This window comes from Diceros bicornis, chromosome 40 (genome assembly GCF_020826845.1).
Source record: "Diceros bicornis minor isolate mBicDic1 chromosome 40, mDicBic1.mat.cur, whole genome shotgun sequence".
Taxonomy (NCBI): domain Eukaryota; kingdom Metazoa; phylum Chordata; class Mammalia; order Perissodactyla; family Rhinocerotidae; genus Diceros; species Diceros bicornis.
In genome coordinates this window covers 15,930,365-15,953,022 of record NC_080779.1, presented here as the reverse complement: position 1 = coordinate 15,953,022, position 22,658 = coordinate 15,930,365, and the positions used below count along the sequence as shown (strand labels likewise).

General features: G+C 46.7%; 1 protein-coding gene across 1 annotated transcript in view; it reads left to right on the top strand.

Annotated features, from left to right (window-relative positions):
* The first annotated feature begins 5,937 nt into the window (after positions 1–5,937).
* FER1L5 (fer-1 like family member 5) overlaps positions 5,938–22,658 on the top strand; it is a 53,253-nt gene continuing 36,532 nt past the window's right edge. Inside the window, exons 1-13 of the mRNA XM_058534524.1 lie at positions 5,938–6,022; positions 8,302–8,354; positions 8,947–9,038; positions 9,762–9,870; positions 11,545–11,599; positions 12,063–12,172; positions 14,610–14,738; positions 16,088–16,150; positions 16,871–16,921; positions 20,544–20,574; positions 21,221–21,336; positions 21,569–21,692; positions 22,124–22,176. Coding sequence (XP_058390507.1) covers positions 5,938–6,022; positions 8,302–8,354; positions 8,947–9,038; positions 9,762–9,870; positions 11,545–11,599; positions 12,063–12,172; positions 14,610–14,738; positions 16,088–16,150; positions 16,871–16,921; positions 20,544–20,574; positions 21,221–21,336; positions 21,569–21,692; positions 22,124–22,176 — 1,071 coding nt within the window. The remainder of the gene's footprint in view (positions 6,023–8,301; positions 8,355–8,946; positions 9,039–9,761; positions 9,871–11,544; positions 11,600–12,062; positions 12,173–14,609; positions 14,739–16,087; positions 16,151–16,870; positions 16,922–20,543; positions 20,575–21,220; positions 21,337–21,568; positions 21,693–22,123; positions 22,177–22,658) is intronic.

Below are 22,658 nucleotides of genomic sequence, written 5' to 3'. Positions count from 1 at the left end.
GACCCCAGCAAGACATCAGGGTCCCCTCATCTCTAAATGTGCAAATACTTCACTGGGTGGCTGAGAGAATGAAACGGGTAATGCGCGGTACCTGGCAGGAATACAAATAGATTTCAAGATGGCAATTACCATGAGGCACCCCAGAGTGTTCCAGAAGAAGAAAGATTTCCCGACCAGGGGATTGGGGTGGTGTCAGGACGGGGAAGTCACCTGAGGCTGGGCTCTGAAGGACCAGGCCATTGCAGACGGATTGGAAAGGTTGGTAAGGGCCTGTGCAGAGAGAGCAAATGGGCCAAATACACCCAACACCATTTTCATTGGCCCACACATTACTTTCTTAAAATTTTATTTAATTGCAAACATTTTGAACTTGGGAGATTTCATGTAAAAATCCAGATTTCTGGATTCTCTTCAAAAATTGGAGGCTGTGGCAGCACTGGACTCCCCTTCTGGTGTGGCAGGCGTGGGGTCCTCATATGCCTGCACTCTGCCCAGCTTCAATAGGCCTCCTTGGCCCCTGTGGCATTAATTCATCACCCACCCCTATACACACACACTCACACACCATCCCCAGCTAGATTTAAATGCAGATGTCCCTGGGATGGAAAACACAATCAGGGGTCAAGTCCAGTCATTTCAGGGTGATTAGTGGATTGGTTCATTTTGGTTGCCCTATCAGGGCAGGAGTGAGACAACTGTGGAAGTAGGGTGCAGAGACCAGCCCAAAGAATGAGACAGTGCTACAGAGGGCCTGTGCAATGCCACATGGTGTCCTAAGTGCCTGGGGGGGGGCAGGGCAGTGGAGAGAAAGGAGGCAAATTGTCACTTCACAATTCTGGACTGTTTTCAACACAACAGTGAGCCTTCTCTACAGCACGGATGTCAAACCCTTAGTGCTTGTGCTGCAGTTTTATTTTTCTGTGCCCATGGCAGACATGATTAATCAATCACAGTCCACTCTGCAAAATCGTTTTCTCCAAATGGGACTCCAAGCTGTCGCTACCAATTGATTAGAGTGGGCCATCTCTTCTCTTTAATGCCTCTCCTTCCTCTGATATCCTGTAGGATGCACGTGGCCTTCATTCAGTCAATATTTCTTAAATTCCCACTATGTGGTAAGTACTGTACTAGGTGCTGAGGATACAGCACTGACAAGGCATACTTCCTTTTAATCTACATAAATGTTTAATTTATAATTGTGATAATAAGGGCTAGCATTTGGAGAATGCCAAACAAGTTCTAAGAGACATACATGACTTACTTCATTTAATCCTCTCAACGACTTTATGTGCTAGGTTCTATTATAGTCATATTCAGAGAGGTAAAGTATTTTGCCCAAGGTCACACAGCTAGTAAGTATCAAAGGCAGAACTGGAACCAAGGCAGTCTGGCTCCAGAAATTAGGCATTTAACCCCTCACAACTCCACTCCCCACCATGCCTACTGCAATAAGGAAAAGTGCAAGGTGATGAGGACACATGGAACAGTGAGCCAGCTTTGGCTTGGGTGATGGGGAAGGTGTCCTTGTGGAGGTGGCATTGAAGCTGAAACTAAAAGAGGAGAATTAACATGGTAGAAGCAGGGAGAGACGCTCTCCAGGAAAAGAAACAGCAAAGACAAAGCCTCTGAGGTAGAAAGGAGCTTGATAACATTAAAAAAAAAAAAGGCAAGAACAGTGTAGCTAGGAAGCAGTCGTCAGCAAGTGGAGAGAGACGAAGTTGGAGAGCTAAACATAAGCCAGAGCCTGTAGGGCCCTAGATGCCCTGGTAACAATTTTGGATAAAGAGGATGTGGTATATATACACAATGGAATACTACTCAGCCATAAAAAAGAGATGAAATCGTGCCATTTGCAACAGCTTGGATGGACCTTGAGGGTATTATGCTAAGTGAAATAAGTCAGATGGAGAAAGTCAAATACCATATGATTTCACTCATAAGTGGAATATAAAACCAATAACAACAACAAACAAACACATAGATACAGGGATTAGATTGGTGGTTACCAGAGGGGAAGGGGGGAGGGAGGAGGGTAAAAGGGGTGATAGGGCACATGTGTACAGTGATGGATGGCAATTAGTCTTTGGGTGATGAACATGATGCAGTCTACACAGAAATCAAAATATAATAATGTACAATGTTGTAAAATGTTGTAAACCAATATTACCTTGATACTAAAAAAAAAAGAATTTTGGTATTGACCATAGACTGCTTTGTGTTAACTTTCCGCTGTGTTTTGTAAAGAGAGAGTAGATCCTCAAAGTCAGGGATGTTAGCCCTCTTCGTATCCTTAAGGGTACACAGCCCAGGACACAGGGGCTGGTTCCTCTGTTGACTGATTGATGTTCGGTGCATTGGTTGACTGACTGACAAGATACCAAGGCAAGAGACATGGCTCAAGCTGAAAAATAAATCTTTACCACTTCACACCCACTAGGATGGCTACAAAATCAACAACGACAAAAAAACATGATGAAAAGTGTTGACAAGCATGCAGAGAAAGGAAAACCTCATACATTGCCAGTTGGATTGTAAAATGGTGCAACCACTTTGGAAAACATTTCCTCAGAAAGCTACAGAGTTAGCATATGACTTGGCAATTCCACTCCTACATATATACTCAAGAGAACTGAAAACATACGTACACATAAAAGCAAGTGTACAAATGTTCAGGGCAGCATTATTTATAATAACCAAAAAGTGTTAACAACCTAAATGTCCATCAACTGATGAATGGATAAACAAAATGTGGTATATATCCATATAATGGGATAACATTTGGCCATAAAAAGGAATGAAGTACTGATACATGTTACAACATGGATGAATCTTGAAAACATTATACTAGGTGAAAAAAGCCAGTCACAAAACACCACATATTGTATGATTCCATTTATATGAAATGTTCAAAATAGGGAAATCTATAAAGACAAAAAGTGGGTTCATGGTTTCCAGGGGCTATGGGAAGGGGGAAATGAGGAGTGACTGTTAATGGATATGAGGTTTCTTTTTAGGGTGATGAAATGTTCTAGAATTAGATAGTGGTGATAGTTGCACAACCTTGTAAATATACTAAAAACCTGAACAGTACAGTTTAAAAGGCTGAATTTATGGTATGTGAATGATATCTCAGTAAAGCTGCTATTTAAAAAAAAAAAAGAAAGAAAGAACCTTTATTGTTTTAAGCCTCTAAGATTTTGGGTTTGTTTGTTACCTCAGCACAACATAGCCCATCCAGGCTGACACATCCAGCCAGATGATCCATCAACTGCAAGGGCAGAATAAAGACACGTATAGACCTGCAAACACTCAAAAAATTCAGAAAGCTACTAAAAATTGTGTTCCACTAAGATGAGAGAGTAAATCGAGAAAGAGGAAGACATGGGATCTGGGACAGAGGGTCTAACACAAAAGGAAGACAAGGGGAATTCTAAAGAGGGGGGGGAAGGGAAGTCCCAGGATGATAGCTGTGCTACAGGCTGGGGACCAAGCAGTGTAGACTGGAGAGGAGAGACGGCCACGATGGGTATCTCCAGGGACAGCAGTAAAACTAGTGAAATACCTGATGGATGTGAATCTGGGGGAAATTGTATTAAAAGGAGTATCACAGAGCTGTTGAACGATGTTAGAAGACTTGGTCAGACTTTCAAGAAAAGCAAGGAAAGGAAAAAACAAAGCAATTCTTAACTTACAGAAAACACAAAGTTATATAAGGAAGGACACGGAATTGGAGTATATGACTTGGTCTGCAGTGAAAACTATACATTATCATAATAATGAAAATACTGAATCTAGATTTAGCCCCCAAATGAGATATAATTATATTGGGAGAATAGGATGCAGGAAAGGCAGAGTGTGAGAAAGCTAAACTCCTCATAGTGGGTGATGAACAGCAGTAACTAATGTCTAGAAGTGATGAGTCAGGGGAAACTGGGGAGAGAGAAGCTAGGAGGCAGGAAAGGAGTGAGAGACGGAGTCAGAGAGCTGGCTTAGACAATGTCTCAAATTGAAAAATTCAAGTGATGCTATTTAAATATGCTATTTAGAGATATAGAGATTAATACTATTAGAATTGACAAAAAAAGAGCAGTCTCTGCCCAGCCTCTCCCCATGCTTAATTCCCTCTCCCAGGCACTTCTCTTGGGCCAGGGTTCTGCTGTTTTTCTATTTATACCCCATCAGGGGTGTGTATGATTTGTATCTTTTCTCTGCCCTCCTTCCTTCCTTAACACACCAAATTTTTCATTCTTTGCCAATTTGGGAGGTGATAAATTGGTATCTTCTTGCATATTTGCTTATTAGTAGCTTGCATTTTTTTCTTACATTTTTTTTTTGGCTTTTGAGTCTAATTTGGCAAAGTGATGAATGATATTTCATTGCATTTCTTTGATTATTAAACAGACTGAATTTTTTATGACTTTTTATATCCATTTGGGCAATTGTCTGATAGAAACTTTGCCCCCATTTTCCTTTGAAATATTCATCTTTTTCTTGTTGAATTATAAGAGCTCACGCTAGAAAAGGTAATAATCTTTTGGACATTAAATATGTTGCAAATGTTCCCTACTTTGATATTTGCCTATAACTTTTAAGTATATTTTTCTGTACAGAAATTTTAAATTTTGTGCAGTCAAATCTATCAGACTTTTCCCTTATGGGGTTTGCCTTTTGTGCCTTGCTTAGTTTGGAAAATCATTAACAAAGCAAAAAGCATTGTGTTGTGTTTAGATTTCAAGAAGAACTGTCAGGAAGTACTTTTGTTGTTGTTGTTGTTCTGAGGAAGACTAGCCCTGAGCTAACATCCAATGCCAATCCTCCTCTTTTTGCTAAGGAAGATTGGCCCTGGGCTAACATCCGTTATATGTGGGACACCTGCCACAACATGGCTTGACAAGCAGTGCGTCGGTGCGCCCCCAGGATCCGAACCTACGAACCCCAGGCAGCAGAAGCGGAGCGCGCATACTTAACCACTGCACCCCTGGGCCGGCCCTAGGAAGTACTTTTTCGCTTTAAATCTACTGCACCAGAAGGCAATCAATCATGCACCAAGATCACACATCCAGCTTTGAATGCCATGTCTTTGAATGCCATGATCTCTTAGAATGTGTAGTAAGCTTAATGCTAAATTGTTTCATCAACTAATATACACTTTTAAAACATCCATTAATTTTCAGGCTAATCGTTGGATAAGATGTAACTTATACAATGTGCAACCTTAAAGCAGAAAAAGCCTTAACGTGGACGATAGGAGCCAACAAGCCAGCTTCGTCCTCACGCCCAGAGGCCTTGAGAGCAGTCAAGACGCCACAGCAAAATTGTACTGCTGATGAGATTGTTCTTCAGCGTTACAAACCCAGCCGGTGTAAGAGCTCATTGGTTAAAAAGCTAATTTCCCTCTGTTAAAGAGAGACATGGCTGAACGGAGGTTTCCTTAGAAAAAAGGAAGCTTAACTATTTGCTTACACCTTAAGCAGGACTTCTCCTGAAACATCATTGAAATCGTCTTTGACTTCCCTATTCCTTTCCTCAGATCGCCTTGCTTCTCTCATTTTCTCATCTAAATTGTGTGACTTTGGCAATGATTCACTCCAAATAACTTGCTTGTATAAAGAGAAAATATAACTCTTATACCTGATCTGAAATCAGACAGCAAGAAGAAAAGAGAAAAGAAAGAGGAAATGAAAAGTGGCCAAATTGTCTGGTTTCCACAGGCCCAGTCACCTCCAGCCCCTGGCTTCATACTCCCTGCGACTTCTCTCATTCCCTTTCATTCCTCTCCAGAACCAAGAACCACCCACCTGTGTGACATCGACTCTATTGCTAAGCAACAGACTCAGGGCTCCACTCACCCCCAGGAGCCCTAGGAGAAGCCTGGGACCCACGTGCTCCGAGAAGGAAGCTTCGCTACAGAGGGACGGAGGGAAATAGGTGAAAGACATGCTGCGGCTTGTCGTGGAGTCGGCCAAGATCAACCCGCCCCTCACCCCCGCCCCCAGACCCTGCATGACCGTCTACTTCAGAGGTGAGAGCCAGATGGGAGAGAGGAGCCCCAAGGGGCAACATGCATTCAGTGAAAAAATATATTTCCTGTGCCCTACAGTGTAAAAGATGCCCTGTGTGACAGAAAGGTGAGGTAGACAGCGTCCAGTTCTTTCAAAACGTATCATCTTTATTGGTCTTGTTTCTCTTACTGTGACATCTCTGCCTCCCATTTTTTTCAGGAAATGGCTATGAGAAAAAGAGAAGATTAATTCTTCTCAAGCCTCTTCTGTGAACTAGGGCTCAGCCGCAAACTGAGGTTTAAAGAAAAAAAAGTACCCACTTCATAGGATTGATGTGAGGATTTAAAAAGATAATATAGGTACAGCTTTTTGTACAATTTCTAGTAATTGCTCAATAATATTAATTACTTTTACAATCAATAATAAAATTTATATTTTCGTAAGTATAATGGCTTTTGCTCCTCACAACAATGCCATGAGGCCAATAAGGCAAGTTTTATTGTCTCTATTTTTTTTTAATATTTTATTAAGACTTTTCCTTTTTTTTTTTTTGAGGAAAATTGGCCCTCTGCTAACATCTGTTGCCAATCTTCCTCTTTTTTCTTTTTTCTCCCCAAAGCCACAGTACATAGTTGTGTATCATAGCTGTAGAGTTGTAGCTCTTCTATATGGGACGCCGCCTCAGCATGGCTTGATGAGCGGCGAGTAGATCCGCACTCAGGACCCGAACCGGCGAACCCCGGGCCTCCTAAGCACAAAGCGTGAATGTAACCACTACGCCACCAGGCCGGGCCCCTATTGTCTCTATTTTTTATACATAAGGAAAAAAGTCCAAGAAAGGTGGGGAGGAAGGCGGTGATAGAATTTATGACAGAGAATGAAAGAGATTACGTATATCTATATAACAAAGCTGAGAGCGAAGGAGAAAGAAAGGAAAGAAAAATGAGCAGTTGGTGGAGAGTCTGGGGAGGTAGATACAGGAAAATGAGGTTTTCCAGAAAGCGTGGAGAATGAGAAAACTGGAGCCAAGAGAAAAGAAGAATACAGTAGTTTCTACAAGAGACATGAGTGAAGAATGAAATTCTCTCCCATTTTTTCCTGGTCTGTGAAACTGTGGTTGCTCAACATGACAACAGTCAGACTGAACGTTTGGGACTCCAGGCTCCCAGGGCGATGGAGGTTTATGCCCCGAGTCTGCAGGCTGGAGGAGGTGCCGTGGCTGTTCAGTGTGTCTTTGCCCCTACTGACTCATACTACGCTGAGCCAGGGAACAGCCTTGCAGCTCCTCTCCCTCATCTGAGCCATCTTCCCCACCACCTCGTGGACGCCATCTTTCTCCTCCTAGAAATAACTATTACAAAGATGCCTAAAACCTGGAATTCTGGGTTTACCAGCAGGTTTACCTACAATTTCTTGTAACTGAATGTTTGTTTGAGATTTTGTATTCCTTTTTCACATGTTCTTCCCAGCTGTCTTTCCCCGTATACCGTGCACTACCCTGCACACCTTCCCGCTACCTAACAGGCTCACTCTCTCTCTCTCTCTCTCTCACATTCTTTCCTTGGGAAGAATCTCAAAGTAATTCAGCGATTGAGAGGTTCTTTGCAGGGCTATAGACTGGTCTTTATTAGAGATATTTCTGAAGGAGAGGGATTTTAGTAGCTGAAGAGCTTTCAACCCGTTATAGCTGTTTTGGGGTGTCTTAGGGTACAGTAGGCTTTGCTCTGGTAATAAACTCTTAAATTGCCTTAACACAATAAAAGTTTAGCTCTTGCTCACACAAGTCCTGCGTGGATGGCGCTGGTCAGGCGGCTGTCCAGAGTGGCTCCTCCAAACAGTAGTTTAGGGACCAGCTGCTTGCTGCCTGTGGCTGCAGAGTCACCCGGGCACCACCCAGCCAGCAGATCGTGAGTGTGGATGTGAGAGTGAGGAGAAGGAGAACGGAGAATCTCATGGGAGATTTTAGGAGCCAGGCTTGGCAGTGGTGAATATCACTCCCATACCCCGTTGGCCGGAACAAGTCACAAGGCCTCACCTGGCTGCAAAGTGGGCTGGGAACTATGTACCCAAGAAGAAAATGAAATGAACACATGATACTATCCGCGATGCGAGCTGATGTTACTCTTACAGAAAGTGAGAGATTTTGAAACTTCCAGGGTAGGAAAGAATCCGTGCCGTATCACACCTGCCAATGTAGATTTGAAGTTTTCTTAGAGAGTCTTTCCTTTCTCTACCCCAGTCAAACTTAGACTTTGAAATATTTCCCACCACCAACGCCAGCCCCTTGGTGTCTTTGCAGATATCAAGAAGAGAACTCGTGAGGCGGAAGGGAATAACCCCACATGGAACGAGGTAAAACCATCAGGGCAGGCCCAGAAGAGGCCTTGACAACCCCGTAGTGAGGGTGGGTCCAGGCTGTGCTCAGAAGGGAGGCGACAGGGACCTCACCAGCTTTTCCCAAGGCTGAGGTACCTCGGCCGCGGAGCAGCCTCTGAGCTGACACAGCTGTGGAGGCCTGAACACAGAGGCTAAATCTGCCCATAGTTGTTCTTGGCCCTTCTCCCAGACTTTGGGGATGGACCACAGTACAGCCCATCATGTCCAACTGGGCCATGCTAATGTTCCCAGAAACCCGAAGCAAAGACGACGGTCCCTGTGCAGGATCCTGTCTCATCTTCCATCCATCCATGTCCACCTTCTCTTGGTTCCTAAACCTCTTCACTATTAACATGCCCATAACACTGCAGTTCAAGTCACAGGAGCCCAAACAGGAGGCCCAGTACCTTGGTGAAAGGAAGCAAATGCCCTCCTCTTAGGAAATTAGACTTGAGGGAGGTTCCTCAGTTTGAGAGAAACACAGTGCCAACCCATTCCCTCCATCTTTCCAGAAAGATGGGAAGGGGAAGGTAGAGCAAGGATGCTGATCTCTCTGTGCCTCCCACAGACCCTAATCTGGCACCTCTGGAACCGCCCCCTGAAAAATGACTCCTTCCTGCAAATCATCCTTCGGGACATGGGCTCAATGAAGAAAGAAAGGTGAGGCAGAGAGGTAGGAGGAGCCTGACTCTCTAACCAAAGTACAGCAGATGCTGCATCTCTCTAATCCATAACTCACTCAGATGCAAGGACCAGAACCCACTTCAGCCAGTTAATGCAAAAAAAAACAAAAAAGGTGGGAGATTTGTGGAAAGGTAGCGAGGCTAGGAGCGCAGATTGACTAGAACTAGGAATCTGGAAACCCAGGAGCAAGTCTGTCTCTTCTGAAGCTACGGGATCTCAGATTTCTGCTTCTCTCTGTCCAACCCTGACTTCCCATCACGGCCCCATTCTAGTACCCAGCTGAGACTGACATCCCACTGACACTGAAGCTATGGCATCCTAAGTCAAAATTCCCTGGACAGAGACTCTGATTGACCCAGCTTCAGTCAGGTGTCACCCTCTGGTCCAATCACCTGTTACTTGGCACAGTCCTCATTCCAGAGGAGTGTGGGAGCAGTTTCTGGGAAGGGACTGGGCAGGGCAGAGCTGGTAACTGGGGCACCCACTGCCCAGGAAGCCCCAAAGCCAATTTCCAGAGACTTGAGAGCCCTGCGCCCTCTGGCGGATGCTCTTCATCACTGCGTTCTTCCTTCAGCCTCTCTTTGTGGATAACACAGTCTCTAGGAGAGAAAACCATCTCCAGATAAAGGCATGCCTGGAACAGAGAAGGACACCCTTTCCCCTGGCTCAGGATCTCATATCTGCTCCTCATTTCCCCAGGTTCATTGGCCTGGCCACAATAATGCTCACGCCCTTGGTGAAAAAACCTAGTGAAGTCCTTTTCGTGAAGGACCTGACCCTGCTCAACCATTCTATGAAGCCCACAGACGTGAGTCGGGCCCCAGGAAGGGTGGCTGGAGGAGTGGGGGCAGCCGGTAAAGCTGGACTACTCTGCTCCAGCAGAGGCCCGGTGTCCCCACCCAGAGAGTGCTTCCTGCCCTGGGGGGGCCTCATCACACTGGCATCGTCTAGCCAAGTTCCCCATCCGCCATCTCTCCACCCACCCACCCTTCCACCCTTCCACCCTTCACCCACCCATTTAGTTTGATTATTTCGTTGATTATCCACTGGATGTCAGCAACTGTGCTAGGCCTGGGATACAAAATTGAATGAAACCCACTGTCTATTGGAGTGGGCACCACTCAGTGACAAGCGCTCCAGCACACGTGTACAGGGGTGAGTAAAGCTAGGTCACTGAGATGGGGAAAGAATGAATGATTCCGCTTGGGAGGTAATGGAAGGCTTTACAGTGGAGGTGATTAAGACGTGTGGAAACAAACAAAGACCAATCAAATGAGAACAAGCAGCGGCTATTTATTCAGAGCTTTCTATAGGAAGTGAGTCAGCGGCCATCACTTGTGTTTTGGCAGAGACTCAAAGGCAGGCAGGGAAGCAGGAAAGCTTTATAGTGGAAAAAAGGGGAGTGTCCTGATTGGAGGCTATTGGCGTGGGGAAGCTGGAGACGGGCTAGCTAGAAGCAGGGCATCCTATGTGATTGGGTAGGGGCGCACATTTGGCTTTCTCTGGTTGGTCCTACGCTGGAGGTGGGGACAAAAATTAGAGAAGCTATCAGTTATTAATCAAGTCCTGGCCTTTTGGGGCTGGTTGGAAGCTGTTTGGCTTCCTGGGTTGTTGCTGGAGCTGGTGGTCAGACTTCCTATAAGGCTGGCTTCCTGGGCTGGTTACTGCAGACACTGGGTTGGTTTCCTGGGCTGATTGCTGCAGATTGTGGGTCAGAGTTCCATTTTTATATATGGTCTGGCCATTGTCCATTTGGATATTCAGTTTCTCAGACGAATCTTAAGGAGGGGCGTGAGTTTGCCCAATGGACAGGAAAGGAAGACGATCCTAGGCAGGAGTATAAGGTGCATGTGTAAAGGCTGGAGGAAGAAAGAGGCAGCATGGCAGGCTCAGGAGGGCAGGCACACAGGATGGAGGGCATGAAAGGGGTGAGAGCTGAGACTGGGTGGGTGGCCAGGGGCCAGAGGTGAAAGTCCTTGTGGTGTATGCTGGGGAGTTGTGGCTTTTCTCTTTAGGGCACTCAGGGGGTAGTTCTGGCTGTGGTCTGGAGGATGGGTGGGTAGTGAGAGCACTTGGAGGCAGGAGGTCACTTCAGAGGTCTTTGCAGGAGTTCCCACATGAGGTCATGAGATGTTGGGCTAAGAGGAGAGCTGTTAGCATCGGTGGTTCTAGACTCATCCCAAGTCACCTCTCCCTCTCCTCCCCACCCTGCTGCATCATCTTCTGTCACCACCCCTGCCACATGGCTCCTCTGTTCTCCAAATCCTCTCTACTGTAACCCATTGCTCTCTCCCTACCAGTTTATAACCTCCCTCCACCCCAGACTGCACAGGCCCTCATGGTGTGGCCCTGTATCATGGCCAACATCGCTCCACCCAGGAGGACTGGGCATGAACCCACCAGGCTGGGCAAGGTTCCAGTTCTATGACTTGGCCAAGGATTGCAGGATCTGGCTTACAGTTCCCCTGCCTTTGCCTTGCAGTGCACTGCTACCCTACAGGTGGCCCATATGACCAACCACGATATTGACAAGACAGGTATGTCCTTCCATGGGGCTTACCCCTGCCCTTCTTCAAGCATAGCTGGATGGGCTCTTTGGGACCTTCAAGACCCATCCCTCGAGGCCTACAGAAGGACTGTGACCAGGTTATGGTCTAGAGGCTAGATCTCCAGACACCTAGCTGAGGCCATCTGTCACCTCAATATGTCCACTTGTCATCTCTAGACATAAGACCCAGCTTCCAATGGGGTGTGGAGAGAGGCAAAGACGGCCATTTCCAGGAGCCCCCACATATGCAGAGCGGGGCCTGGGGTTACTGAGGGTAGGAGGGGACCTGTGGGAATGTTCTGGGGAGGACATGTGCCCCGATCAGGGCCTCTTGGCCATGGTTTTAGTCAGGAGCTGGTCATTCTGAGGATAGAATGATGAAATGGGGGAAATGCCTCAAAACCTCCTGAGTGCCAGCCTCTGAGAGCCCAGCCTGGACTGTATTTCCCCAGGGGACGAAGACCTTCTGGGCATAACTACACGAGAAGCCGTCAAGCAAAAACTGATGGTTCCTGGCTCTGCCATGCCCAAGGCTCTGTCCTCAAAGCCTGAACACTTTCAGGTGAGGATCTTCCAGGTTGAAAGACATGATCTGTCTGACACCCTCACCGTGTTCCCAGGCCATCCCTACTTCTCCACAAGGTCGTGGCAGAGGGTCAGAGCTTAAGACTGGGCTACAGGTCCTCGGATCCTCACCGCATCCCCTGCTCCTGCAGAGGTCATGCTGGGGAGCTTCTGCATGTGGCTGAAGCTGGAGACAGTTGCAGTGAGGCAGCAGGAGCCACTGGTGATTGTGCCCCAACAGGCCCTAGCAGACACCGGGGAGGCAGAGCAGAAGGCGTGGACCCTGCCCCTCAGGAGTCCCCGGGATTGTTGACAACACAGGCTCGCTACGTGAAAGATGAAATTAACTGTACAGGAGGGGCTGAGGAGAGTTTGAGGGGATCCATGGGATCCACTGGGTTCCACTGTGAATTCTAGAGCCCCCATCCCGTTCCCTCTGACCTCCAGCATGTGACCTAACATTTCTGCCGTGGTTTTGCCTGTTCCCTGGCCTGCCATTTGCTCAGGAGATTGGGAATCATCCTTGACTGCCCCTCTTCCTCACCCACCCCCTGCCTCCAGTCACTGGCCAAGGCCAGCTCTTAATATCGCCTGACTGCACCCACTTCTCCATCACCACTTCCATTCCTTGGCCTGAGCCGCCACCATTGCTTCCCTGGGCCACCTTGATAGGCTCCTCCCGAACTCCCCGCCTCCAGTTCGCTCCTGTTCATTCTTCAGTCAAAGTGGTCTTTCAAAGATGTCTTTCTCATCATGCCATGCATTTGCTTTAAAATGTCCTTAAAAATGAGGACATCCCGGGGGCCGGCCCGGTGGCGCAAGCGGTTAAGTGCACGTGCTCCGCTGCGGCGGCCCGGGGTTCGCTGGTTCGGATCCCGGGCGCGCACCGACGCACTGCTTGGTAAGCCATGCTGTGGCGGCGTCCCATATAAAGTGGAGGAAGATGGGCACCGATGTTAGCCCAGGGCCGTCTTCCTCAGCAAAAAAAAAGAGGAGGATTGACGGATGTTAGCTCAGGGCTGATCTCCTCACAAAAAAAAAAAAAAAAAAAAAAAATGAGGACATCCCAATGTCCTCAGGACAAAACCCAAACTCCTTACAGTGGCTTCTCAGGCCCTCAAAAACCCAAACCTGCCCCTCCAAGCCACTTGGTCCTCTGCCCCTGCCCCTCCCCACCCTGTACTAGCATCCTGGACAACTTGCAGTCCCCATTATCAGGCCTCTCTCTAGCAGCCAGGCCTTTGCACATGCTGTTGCCTCCTTTGGAGTACCTTCCCTCTCCCAGCTGGCTCCATCCCTTTTCACCAGGCTAGTTGGCCAGAGGCTAGAAGGTCAGTGTGCCCAAATCCCTACCCTTCCTATGTATTAGAGGTTAGGGCAAAATTCCAACATGAGGGCTGTTTGCCTGGCTTGGCCCACTACTGTCTCTGATGGACAGGTAGCTGCATGTGTGTCAATCCCTGAAGGGTCCCTGGACTTGATGGAGGCACAGGAGGCCTCACGGAGAACGGCTGGACCCACGGCCTGGGTTGGGAGAGCTGTATGCTGTTTACTACCCACAGTCTGAAGACAAGCTCCCGCGACTGTGCCCTGCTGGCCGTGGCCATCTCCAGTTCCTTCTCCCTCGGGCCTCAGCCAGCCTGGATCTTACGTGGGCTCCACGTTGCTCTTCTCCCTCCAGCCTTCGAATTCCAGGCTCAGATGTCACAGTCCCTTTACTGAGTCTCAGTATAGTACATAAAAGCGGCAGAAGAAATCACACATCAGAGATCAAATCACAGATCATAGATTGAACTGCACGGAATTTTAAATTTTCACTTTGTTAAAAAGATCATAGACAAAAATAAAAAACAAACAACAAACTGAGAAACATTAGACTTTCTTTCTTTTGTAACAAGCCCACACCAACGGAGAAGAGAAACACACTAATTCCACACAAGATGAAAAGGGCAAAGAAGTAGGGGTGACACTTCCCAGAAGAGGGCAGTGAAGGGGCTGGCCCGGTGGTGCAAGTGGTTAAGTGCGCATGCTCCGCTGTGGCGGCCTGGGGTTCGCCGGTTCGGATCCCGGGCGCGCACCAACGCACCGCTTGGCAAGCCATGCTGTGGCAGCGTCCCATATAAAGTGGAGGAAGATGGGCACGGATGTTAGCCCAGGGCCAGGCTTCCTCAGCAAAAAAAAAGAGGAGGATTGGCGGATGTTAGCACAGGGCTGATCTTCCTCACAAAAAAAAAAAAAAGATGGCAGTGAAGGAGCCAAGGCCTCCCTAGGGCTTGTCTCCCAGCCAAGGCCAGCTCCTAGCCTTCTCCCTGTGGGTTCTCTTCTACCTGCAGTAGATGCTTATTATCACAACATTTTGTTCCTTTAGAGAAGAGTCCCTGGGAGAAGAGGACCCCAGGCCCCGACGTCAAGGTCCCCCGTTTTCTCCTCTGTAGGTCCGAGTGAAGGTGTTTGAAGCCCGACAGCTCATGGGCAACAACCTCAAGCCGGTGGTGAAGGTGGTCATTGGAGGCCAGCAACACCACACACGGATCAAGATGGGAAACAACCCTTTCTTCAACGAGGTGAGCCGCACGTGCCCGTCAGGGCTGAACGGGGCACTTGGCCAAGCGAGCCAGTCAGGGGCCGGGGGTTTCCTGCAGGCAGCTGGCAAGCGTGCTTCCCGACTCGGGTGTTTTCGTTTGTCTCTTCCACAAACATTTACTGAGCACCTATGGAGGGCCAAGCACTGTGTTTGGCACTGAGGATACAGATGGAAGAACTGGCAGCTCTGCATTTGAGGAGCCAGTGGTCCGTGGGGAGCCCAGCCCGTGGACACAGAAACAATCACAGAGGGATAACACTGGGGTTGACAGAGATCTGGGAGTGCTGTTTTTTCGTTTTTTGTTTTTGAGGAAGATCGGCCCTGAGCTAACATCTGCCAATCCTCCTCTTTTTGCTGAGGAAGACTGGCCCTGGGCTAACATCCGTGCCCATCTTCCTCCACTTTATATGGGACGCCGCCACAGCGTGGCTGGAGAAGCGGTGCGTCGGTGCGCGCCCGGGATCCGAACCCCGGCCGCCAGCAGCGGAGCGCGCGCACTTAACCGCTACGCCACGGGGCAGGCCCTGGGAGTGCTGTTAATGCAGCCATGAAATGCAGGCCCAGACCATGTACATCTTGTCACTGTTGGAGCCCAAATTGTAGCATTGTGTCTGATACACAGTAGGAACTCCATCAATACTCGCTGAATTAATTGGCAAGTGGACAAACAAATAAAAGAGAAAAGCAGAGTGGCAGCAGGGAGGAGTGGGTGGAGAGGACTTCAGGAAAGGCTCTGCAAACCTTGAAGGAAATGTTTCCTAGGGAAAGAGGGACAGGATGGGGAAAGATAATTCAGGAAAAAGGAATAGTGTTTTCAGAGGCTTGGAAGTGAGAAGCTGCGGGGCTTGATGGCAGAACTGTAGATACGGGTGGGGCTAGAGGGGAGTGGCTGGAGGTGAGCCTGCAAAATGGGCTTAGGCCCCTTCACGGATGGCACTTGGGAGCCACGGAGGAACTTAAGTAGGATAGTGACAGGCCCAGGTTTGTATTTGGGAAAGGATATTCTGGCTGCAGCAGGGAGTGGGGGTGGAATGGACTGACAGGGCGATCTAGAAGGAGGAGAGGCTTGAATCTCCATTGCAGGGCAGCTAGCTGCTCATGACAGGTTCTCCAGGGATCCCCTACCCCTGCCTTTTATCTGGGCAGAAAACCCTCCAGGACCCTGGCCGGCCTCTGCTTCCAGAGAAGGAGCGTGAGGGTGGCAGTAAGCTGAAAGTTATTGAAATGGGCAAATGACCAGGAAGTAGAACGTTATTCTGAGGCTTCAGCTCACTGAGTCCCTGGGTGAAGAAATATCGTCCACCCCTTCCCCCATTCTCTCTGCTTCAGATCTTCTTCCAGAATTTTCATGAGGTTCCTGCAAAGTTCTTCGATGAGACCATCTTAATCCAAGTGAGGAGCCGAACAAGATGGGTCCACTTTCTTGTCCCACCTCAATTCTGGGAAACATTTCAGTCCCCCACCCCACCCTTAGAGCCAGAGTCACTATGGATGGTCTTTCTGACCCGAAGGTAGCATCTCTACAACCTTCTTCACTCCAAGGCGGCCCAGCCTCCCCATTCATTCATTCGATAAATGTTACGGAGTGCCAAATGCTAAGCCCTGCCCCTAGGCACTGAGGTAAACAAAGCAGTCCCTTCCCATGTGCCACGATTCTCATGCCACCAAAGGACCCCCAGACATCCCCTCAACATGGGACATTCTACGCTCCAACCAGAGGGAGCCCTGTAACAGTGGGGAACATGTGTTTATCAAGTGCCTCGTAACTTCCCAGCACAGGGCTAAGGAGAACAAGAGGCCTCTCCCTTAAAGAGTTTACATGTTCTTAGGAACGCAGGCACATTGGAAACAACCAGATAACATGCAGTGGAGAAAGCTGAGGGCAATGCATTACGCTGACCAAGTGAACTGTCCTCTGATCAATTTCCTCATCAGCAAAATGGACAGCGTTCCTCTGAGAATTAAATGAGAAAACCTATGTGGAAGTGTCAGCCATTAGGAAGCGTTGAGTAAATCCGGGAGAATCCTGGATATGCCCTTACAATTCCTCCCATGGGGTGGGAGAAATTGGGGTTGTGAATAACCGAGCTCTTTCTGGGAATTCCCCTGCAGGTGATGAATTCCTCGGTGATGAGATTTAATGCAGAGATCGGGAGATTCCAAGTGAGCACTGGATAAAGGAGGAGGTTTGGTGAAACAGTTAGATACCCACCCTGGGCTCTATGCCTGAGTCTAGGGGAAAGGACGTGCGTTTTCAAGCAGAAAGATCCAGATTTGGATCCACCAACCAATGGGATGACTTAGACAAGTTATTCTGAGCCTCTACTTCCTCATCTCCAACATGGAGATGATAATATACTCAACCCACAGGGTCCTTGTGAGGATTAACATATGCAACATTTAGGCGAGCATGGTGCCATGTTGAATTCCCCACACTTAGGATACTGTGGACACTGTTCAAATCTCCGCCTCCAGGAAATGCATCCTCTGCATCCAAAAAGCCCAGGCTAATTGTTGGAGAAACCTAGAGAAAGATTGCTGCCTGTGAGGACAGAGTAAAAAGATTTGCTTTGGAAAGACACAGTCTGAGAGATAAGGAATGTTTACACAGTCACGAAGGGTTAAACTGAGATTCTCCAAATCCAGGAAGTTCAGGAAAATAAAGTTTGCCAGATTAAATACAGGATGCCCTGTTAAATTTGAATCCTAAACAATAAATACTTTTTTAAATATAGGTATGTCCCAAATATTACATGGCTCCTCATGAAATATTGCAGGGGACATATGTACACAAAAAAAGTAGTCATTGTTTACCTGCAATTCAAATTTAAACTGGCATTTGTATTTTTATTTGCTTAATCTGGCAGCCCCTGAAAAGGGGCCTCACCCTTAGGAAAGGCAAATTTAAGACAAATCAAAGTAAGCTTTCTTTCTCACTACTTGTAATAAGCACCTGAGCAGTCATGACCTGCCCCTTCCCCACCTCACCCACACAGCAGCAGCACAGGCTTAGAAACTAAGAGATTCCAGAGAGGTTAGATGGCAGGAGGTTAAAAATGTGGTTTTGACAAAGGCCATTGCGCAATTTCCAGACAATGACCAATGATATGATCTGTTGAATAAGTTATAAAGGTCAGAGAAAATCTGAGGGTTTTTTTTTTTTTTCAGTATTACTTTTTTGGAAAATTTCAAACATACACAAACAGAGAGAGAACAGTATCATGAATTCCCGTATCCTCATCACTCAACTTCACCAATTCATTGTCAATCATGTTTTATCTACAGCCGGCCCACTTCCCTCCCCCACTGGATTACTTTGAAGATTTTATTTATTTATTTTTTCCCCCCAAAGCCCCAGTAGATAGTTGTATGTCATAGTTGCACATCCTTCTAGTTGCTGTATGTGGGACGCCGCCTCAGCATGGCCGGAGAAGCGGTGCGTCGGTGCGCACCCGGGATCCGAACCCAGGCCGCCAGCAGCGGAGCGCACGCACTTAACCACTAAGCCATGGGGCCGGCCCCCCACTGGATTATTTTGAATCAAATCTCAGACATCATTTTATTTTTAAATATTTCAGTATGTATTTCTAAAACGTAAAGATTGTATTAAGCATAACCAAACACAATTGTCACATTTAAAAACTTTTACCATTCCTGGATAGCAGTAAATAGCTAGTCAGTGTTCAAATTCCTGATTGTCTTGTGAATTCCTTTTACAGTTTGTTCAAATCAGGATCCACACCAGGTGCATACGTTGCAGGTGGTTAATATGTATTTTTAGGTCTCTTTTATTCTGTTGGCTCTGCTTCCCTTTTTTCCTTGCAATTTATTTGTTAAAGAAACTGGATAGTTTGTCCTGTAGAGTTTTCTCTTAGTCTGGATTCTGCTGATTGCATCTCCAGGAGATCATTTCACATGTCCCTCTGCCCAGGTATTTCCATCTAGAGGCTTGATCAGACTGAGGTCAGTTATTTCGCAAGATGACTTCAGCAGGAGGCGCAGAATGTCCGTTGATCTCTCTTTTTATGTTGTTAACAGCTATTGATGGTCACTGCCTAGGTCTGTTGCTTCTTTAGGGGTGACTGAGTCTTGCTTTGTTTTGTTTTCTTACAGCTTTGTGGAGGTACAATTGACACACAATGAATTGTATGTATTTAAAATGTATAATTTGATACATTTTAAAATATGTATACACCCATGAAACCATCCTAACAATCAAGATAATGAATATATCTATCACATCTACCACCCCCAAAAGTTTCCTTGTGCCTCTTTGTAATTCTTTCCTTTCACTCCTATCTCGCCCCCTCCCATTCCCAGGCAACCACGGATTGGTTTGCATTTTCTAGAATTTTGTATAAATGGAATCATACAGCATGTATTTTTTTTTGTTTGGCTTCTTTCACTCAGCATAATCATTTTGAGATTCATCCATGTTGTTGCATGTATCAATAGTTCATCCCTTTTTATCACTGAGTAGTATTCCATTGTATGGATATACCACAGTTTGTTTATCGATTCGTCTGTTGATGGACATTCAGATTGTTTCCAGTTTTGGGCTATTACAATAAAGCTGCTGTACCATTGATGTATAAATCTTAGTGTGGACACATGCTTTAAGTTCTCTTGAGTAGATATGCAGAAGTGGAATGACTAGCTCATATCATAGGTACATGTTTAACTTTTCAAGAAAATTCCTAACAGTTTTTTCCCCAAAATCTCAAGTAGGTTTTACCATTTTATATTCCCCCCAGTGGTATATTAGAGTTCCAGTTACCCTACATTCTCATCAACACTTGATATAGTCCATCATTTTATTTTAGCCATTCTAATTATGTGTAGTGGCATCTCACTGTGATTTTAATTTACGCTTCCCTGATGGCTAATGATGTTGAGCATCTTTTCATGTGCTTATTTGTCATCTATATATCTTCTTTGGTGAAGTGTCCAAATCTTTTGCTTGTTTTCATTGTGTTGCTTGTTTTCTTGCTATTGAGTTTTGAGATTTTCTTATATATTTCTTATATCTTGTATATTCTGGATATAAGTCCTTTATCAGATATGTGATTTGGAAACATTTTCTCCCAGTATATGACTTGTCCTTTCATTTTCTTAACAGTGTCTTTCAAAGAACAGAAGTTTTACGTTTTGATGAAGTCCAATTTATCAAATTTTTCTCTTATGAATTGTGCTTCTGTTGTTGTATCTAAGAAATCTTTGCCTACCTAACCCAAGGGAGTAACTGAGTTTTAAAGCAGGCCTACATGCAGAATTTGGGGACTGCCCAGTGGAACCTTCAGATATGGGTTACAAGAGTGGTCTGAATGTTCTGTGGCGCCTTGCCCCACACAACCCTCCATCCTACACCACGTCTCTCAGGCCTCAGTCAGAAACCGTTTCCCAGGGGAAACGGAAAACCCCTAGTCTCTTTGCCAACTCCTCCCTTGACCATCTTGTTCCCCAAGATGGAGACACCCTTCCCACCCAGGGATAGGGAAGAGTTGGCGCTCTGTTGGCCAGGCAATGCTGCGTGGTGGTTAATGACCCTTTCAATCCAGGCCCCCTCACTAGCTGTAAGACTTTGGGCACTTCTCCCAAACTCAGTATCCTCCTCTGCAGAGTGGAGGTGATAATGAACCAACTGCCAGGTTGTTGTAAATATTAAAGGAGTTAGGGCAGGGCAAGTTCTTAAGCACCGGGGGCTAGTATTGTCATCAGGTTAGTTGGCATTCCAAAGCTTGGCTGGAGGCCCTGACTAATCTTTACTCTATTCTTGTCTTTTCAGACAGATATTGGGTTTATCTACCATTATCCAGGTAGGTAACAGTTGTTGCAAATATGTGTGTCTTCTGAGAAAAACCAGGCCAAATATCAAAACATCTCAAAATCCCTGTATGTTCAACACATAGGAGGAGAGTATTAGAGGGTATGAATTATTTTCTGACTTGATAATATTTTACTGTATTTTATGGTATTTTATCTTGTTTTATAATAACAACATCTTTCTCTGCAAAACTCAAGGCATCCCTTTGGGTCAAATGCTAACCTTTTATTGCAGTCTTGGGTTGAATTTCTATTTTTTGAGGCCAGTATTGGGGAATTGAAGTTTGAGTAGTGGTTTTCACTGTGACCTGGCCATAATATATATAGCAGGTTGGGTTGGGGCTTAGGTTTGGGGAAAATGCTTGCCTCTCTCAGACCAGGACAGTAAGAACTGTAAGTTCCCAGGATGGGAAAGAGGGGTCCCTATTTCCTAAAGGCAATTGCTGGCAGCCTTGTGAGTACACTATATTTGCTTAATGGTAGGAATGACTCCCATTTTCCTCTGCTACTGGAGAGGAACCAGAATATATGAGATATGTTTCCACACTCCTCTCCCGCAGAAACAAAGACTGGTTTCAGGGAAGAAGGATGGAGACTGGAGGCTGGGCCCTCTGCCTCATGGGCCCTCTGCCTCTCCAGGTCACACACTCCTGAGGAAGTGGTTAGGCCTCTGCCAGCCAAATGAACCCAACAGTGGTGTGAGAGGCTACCTGAAAGTCACCATCTGTGCCCTCGGTGTGGGAGACCAGGCCCTGGTGAGGCTGCCCCCCATACCCTAGTAATATTTCCTACCCTGGCTGCTTCTCTGGGGCACCCCTGGGCCCTCAAAGTGGCCATTGATCTTCATATGCTTTCATTTGTCCACTGTGTCACTTCAGGGTTGTCCACCCTCCCTGTACCAAGTGGAAGGCTGGGGAAGCCAAATCTAGTGGCCTTGGTCGTGACCGCCCTATGACCCTGACCCTACCAGCTCTCTGGTCTCTCTAGGTAGATCAAAAGCTTCCCTATGGGGCTGATGACACCGCTACCCCAATCTTCAAGTCAACGGTGGTCCCAGTCAACATGGCCTACTTACAGTTCTTCATCTACTGCGCGGAGGACCTTCATCTCAGTTAGAGTCAGGGTGGCAGGGAGGGAGCAACTCTGAGATGCCCTACATAGTGGCACCCTGGAGTTTCATGGGGCTTCCCTGTTCCTTTTTGACACTAACCTAGTGTGGGGTGGGGGAAGAGGGAAAACTGAAATCTACGAAGAATTGTTTTATGAAAGCCTTGTAGACACCCTTTAAAATGGGCCATATGCACCTGTCTTTGATGCCCACATGAAGACCCAAGGCTCCCTATACCAGTCCTCACCCCTGCTGCCATTATGTGCCATGACTTTTAACAGCACCTAGAGATACAGTGGAAATAGGAGAGGTCTTCCCGGGGGCACCAAACCAAATTATGGGGGAGGGTTTTAAGTTGTTTTGTCACCTCTCTGTTTCCTTCTCCTAAAAAGAAATGCTGCTGTCTCAGAAATCTTTTAACTTCTTGTTCACAGAGAAACACTATTCAGTAAGTCCTATGTTGGAGGTGGAACTAATTGGGGAAAAGGTAAGTGTAGAAAGGGTCTGATAAATTGTCACTTAGAAAAAAACAGTGTGGGGAAAAGAGTGGGTTGGTGGGAAGACCCCAGGAATCGTATCCCAGTTCTTCCCTTGATGGGCAATGTGATCCCGCTGGACCAGGAACTCTGTGAAGGTGCAGGCCAAGGCTTAGTCACCCTGCATCCCAGAGCTGTGCCCACTGCCTTGCGTGGAGACGATGCCACTGAAAACCAAATATGCAAATGCACGGATGAGAGAATGAGTGAATGAAACAACATGCCCGCAGATGCACAACACTGAACAGTTGCCGTCCCCTTTGGCCCTCGTTTTCTTCATCTATAAATTGAAGGTTCTGGGCAAGAGAGTTGCCAACATTCCACGAATCTCTATGAATTTGTTGTTAGTGCTGTCGAGTCAGTTCTGACTCCTAGTGACCCTGTGTACAGCAGAGCAGAACTCTGCTCTGTCTTTTTGTGCCATCCTCTCACT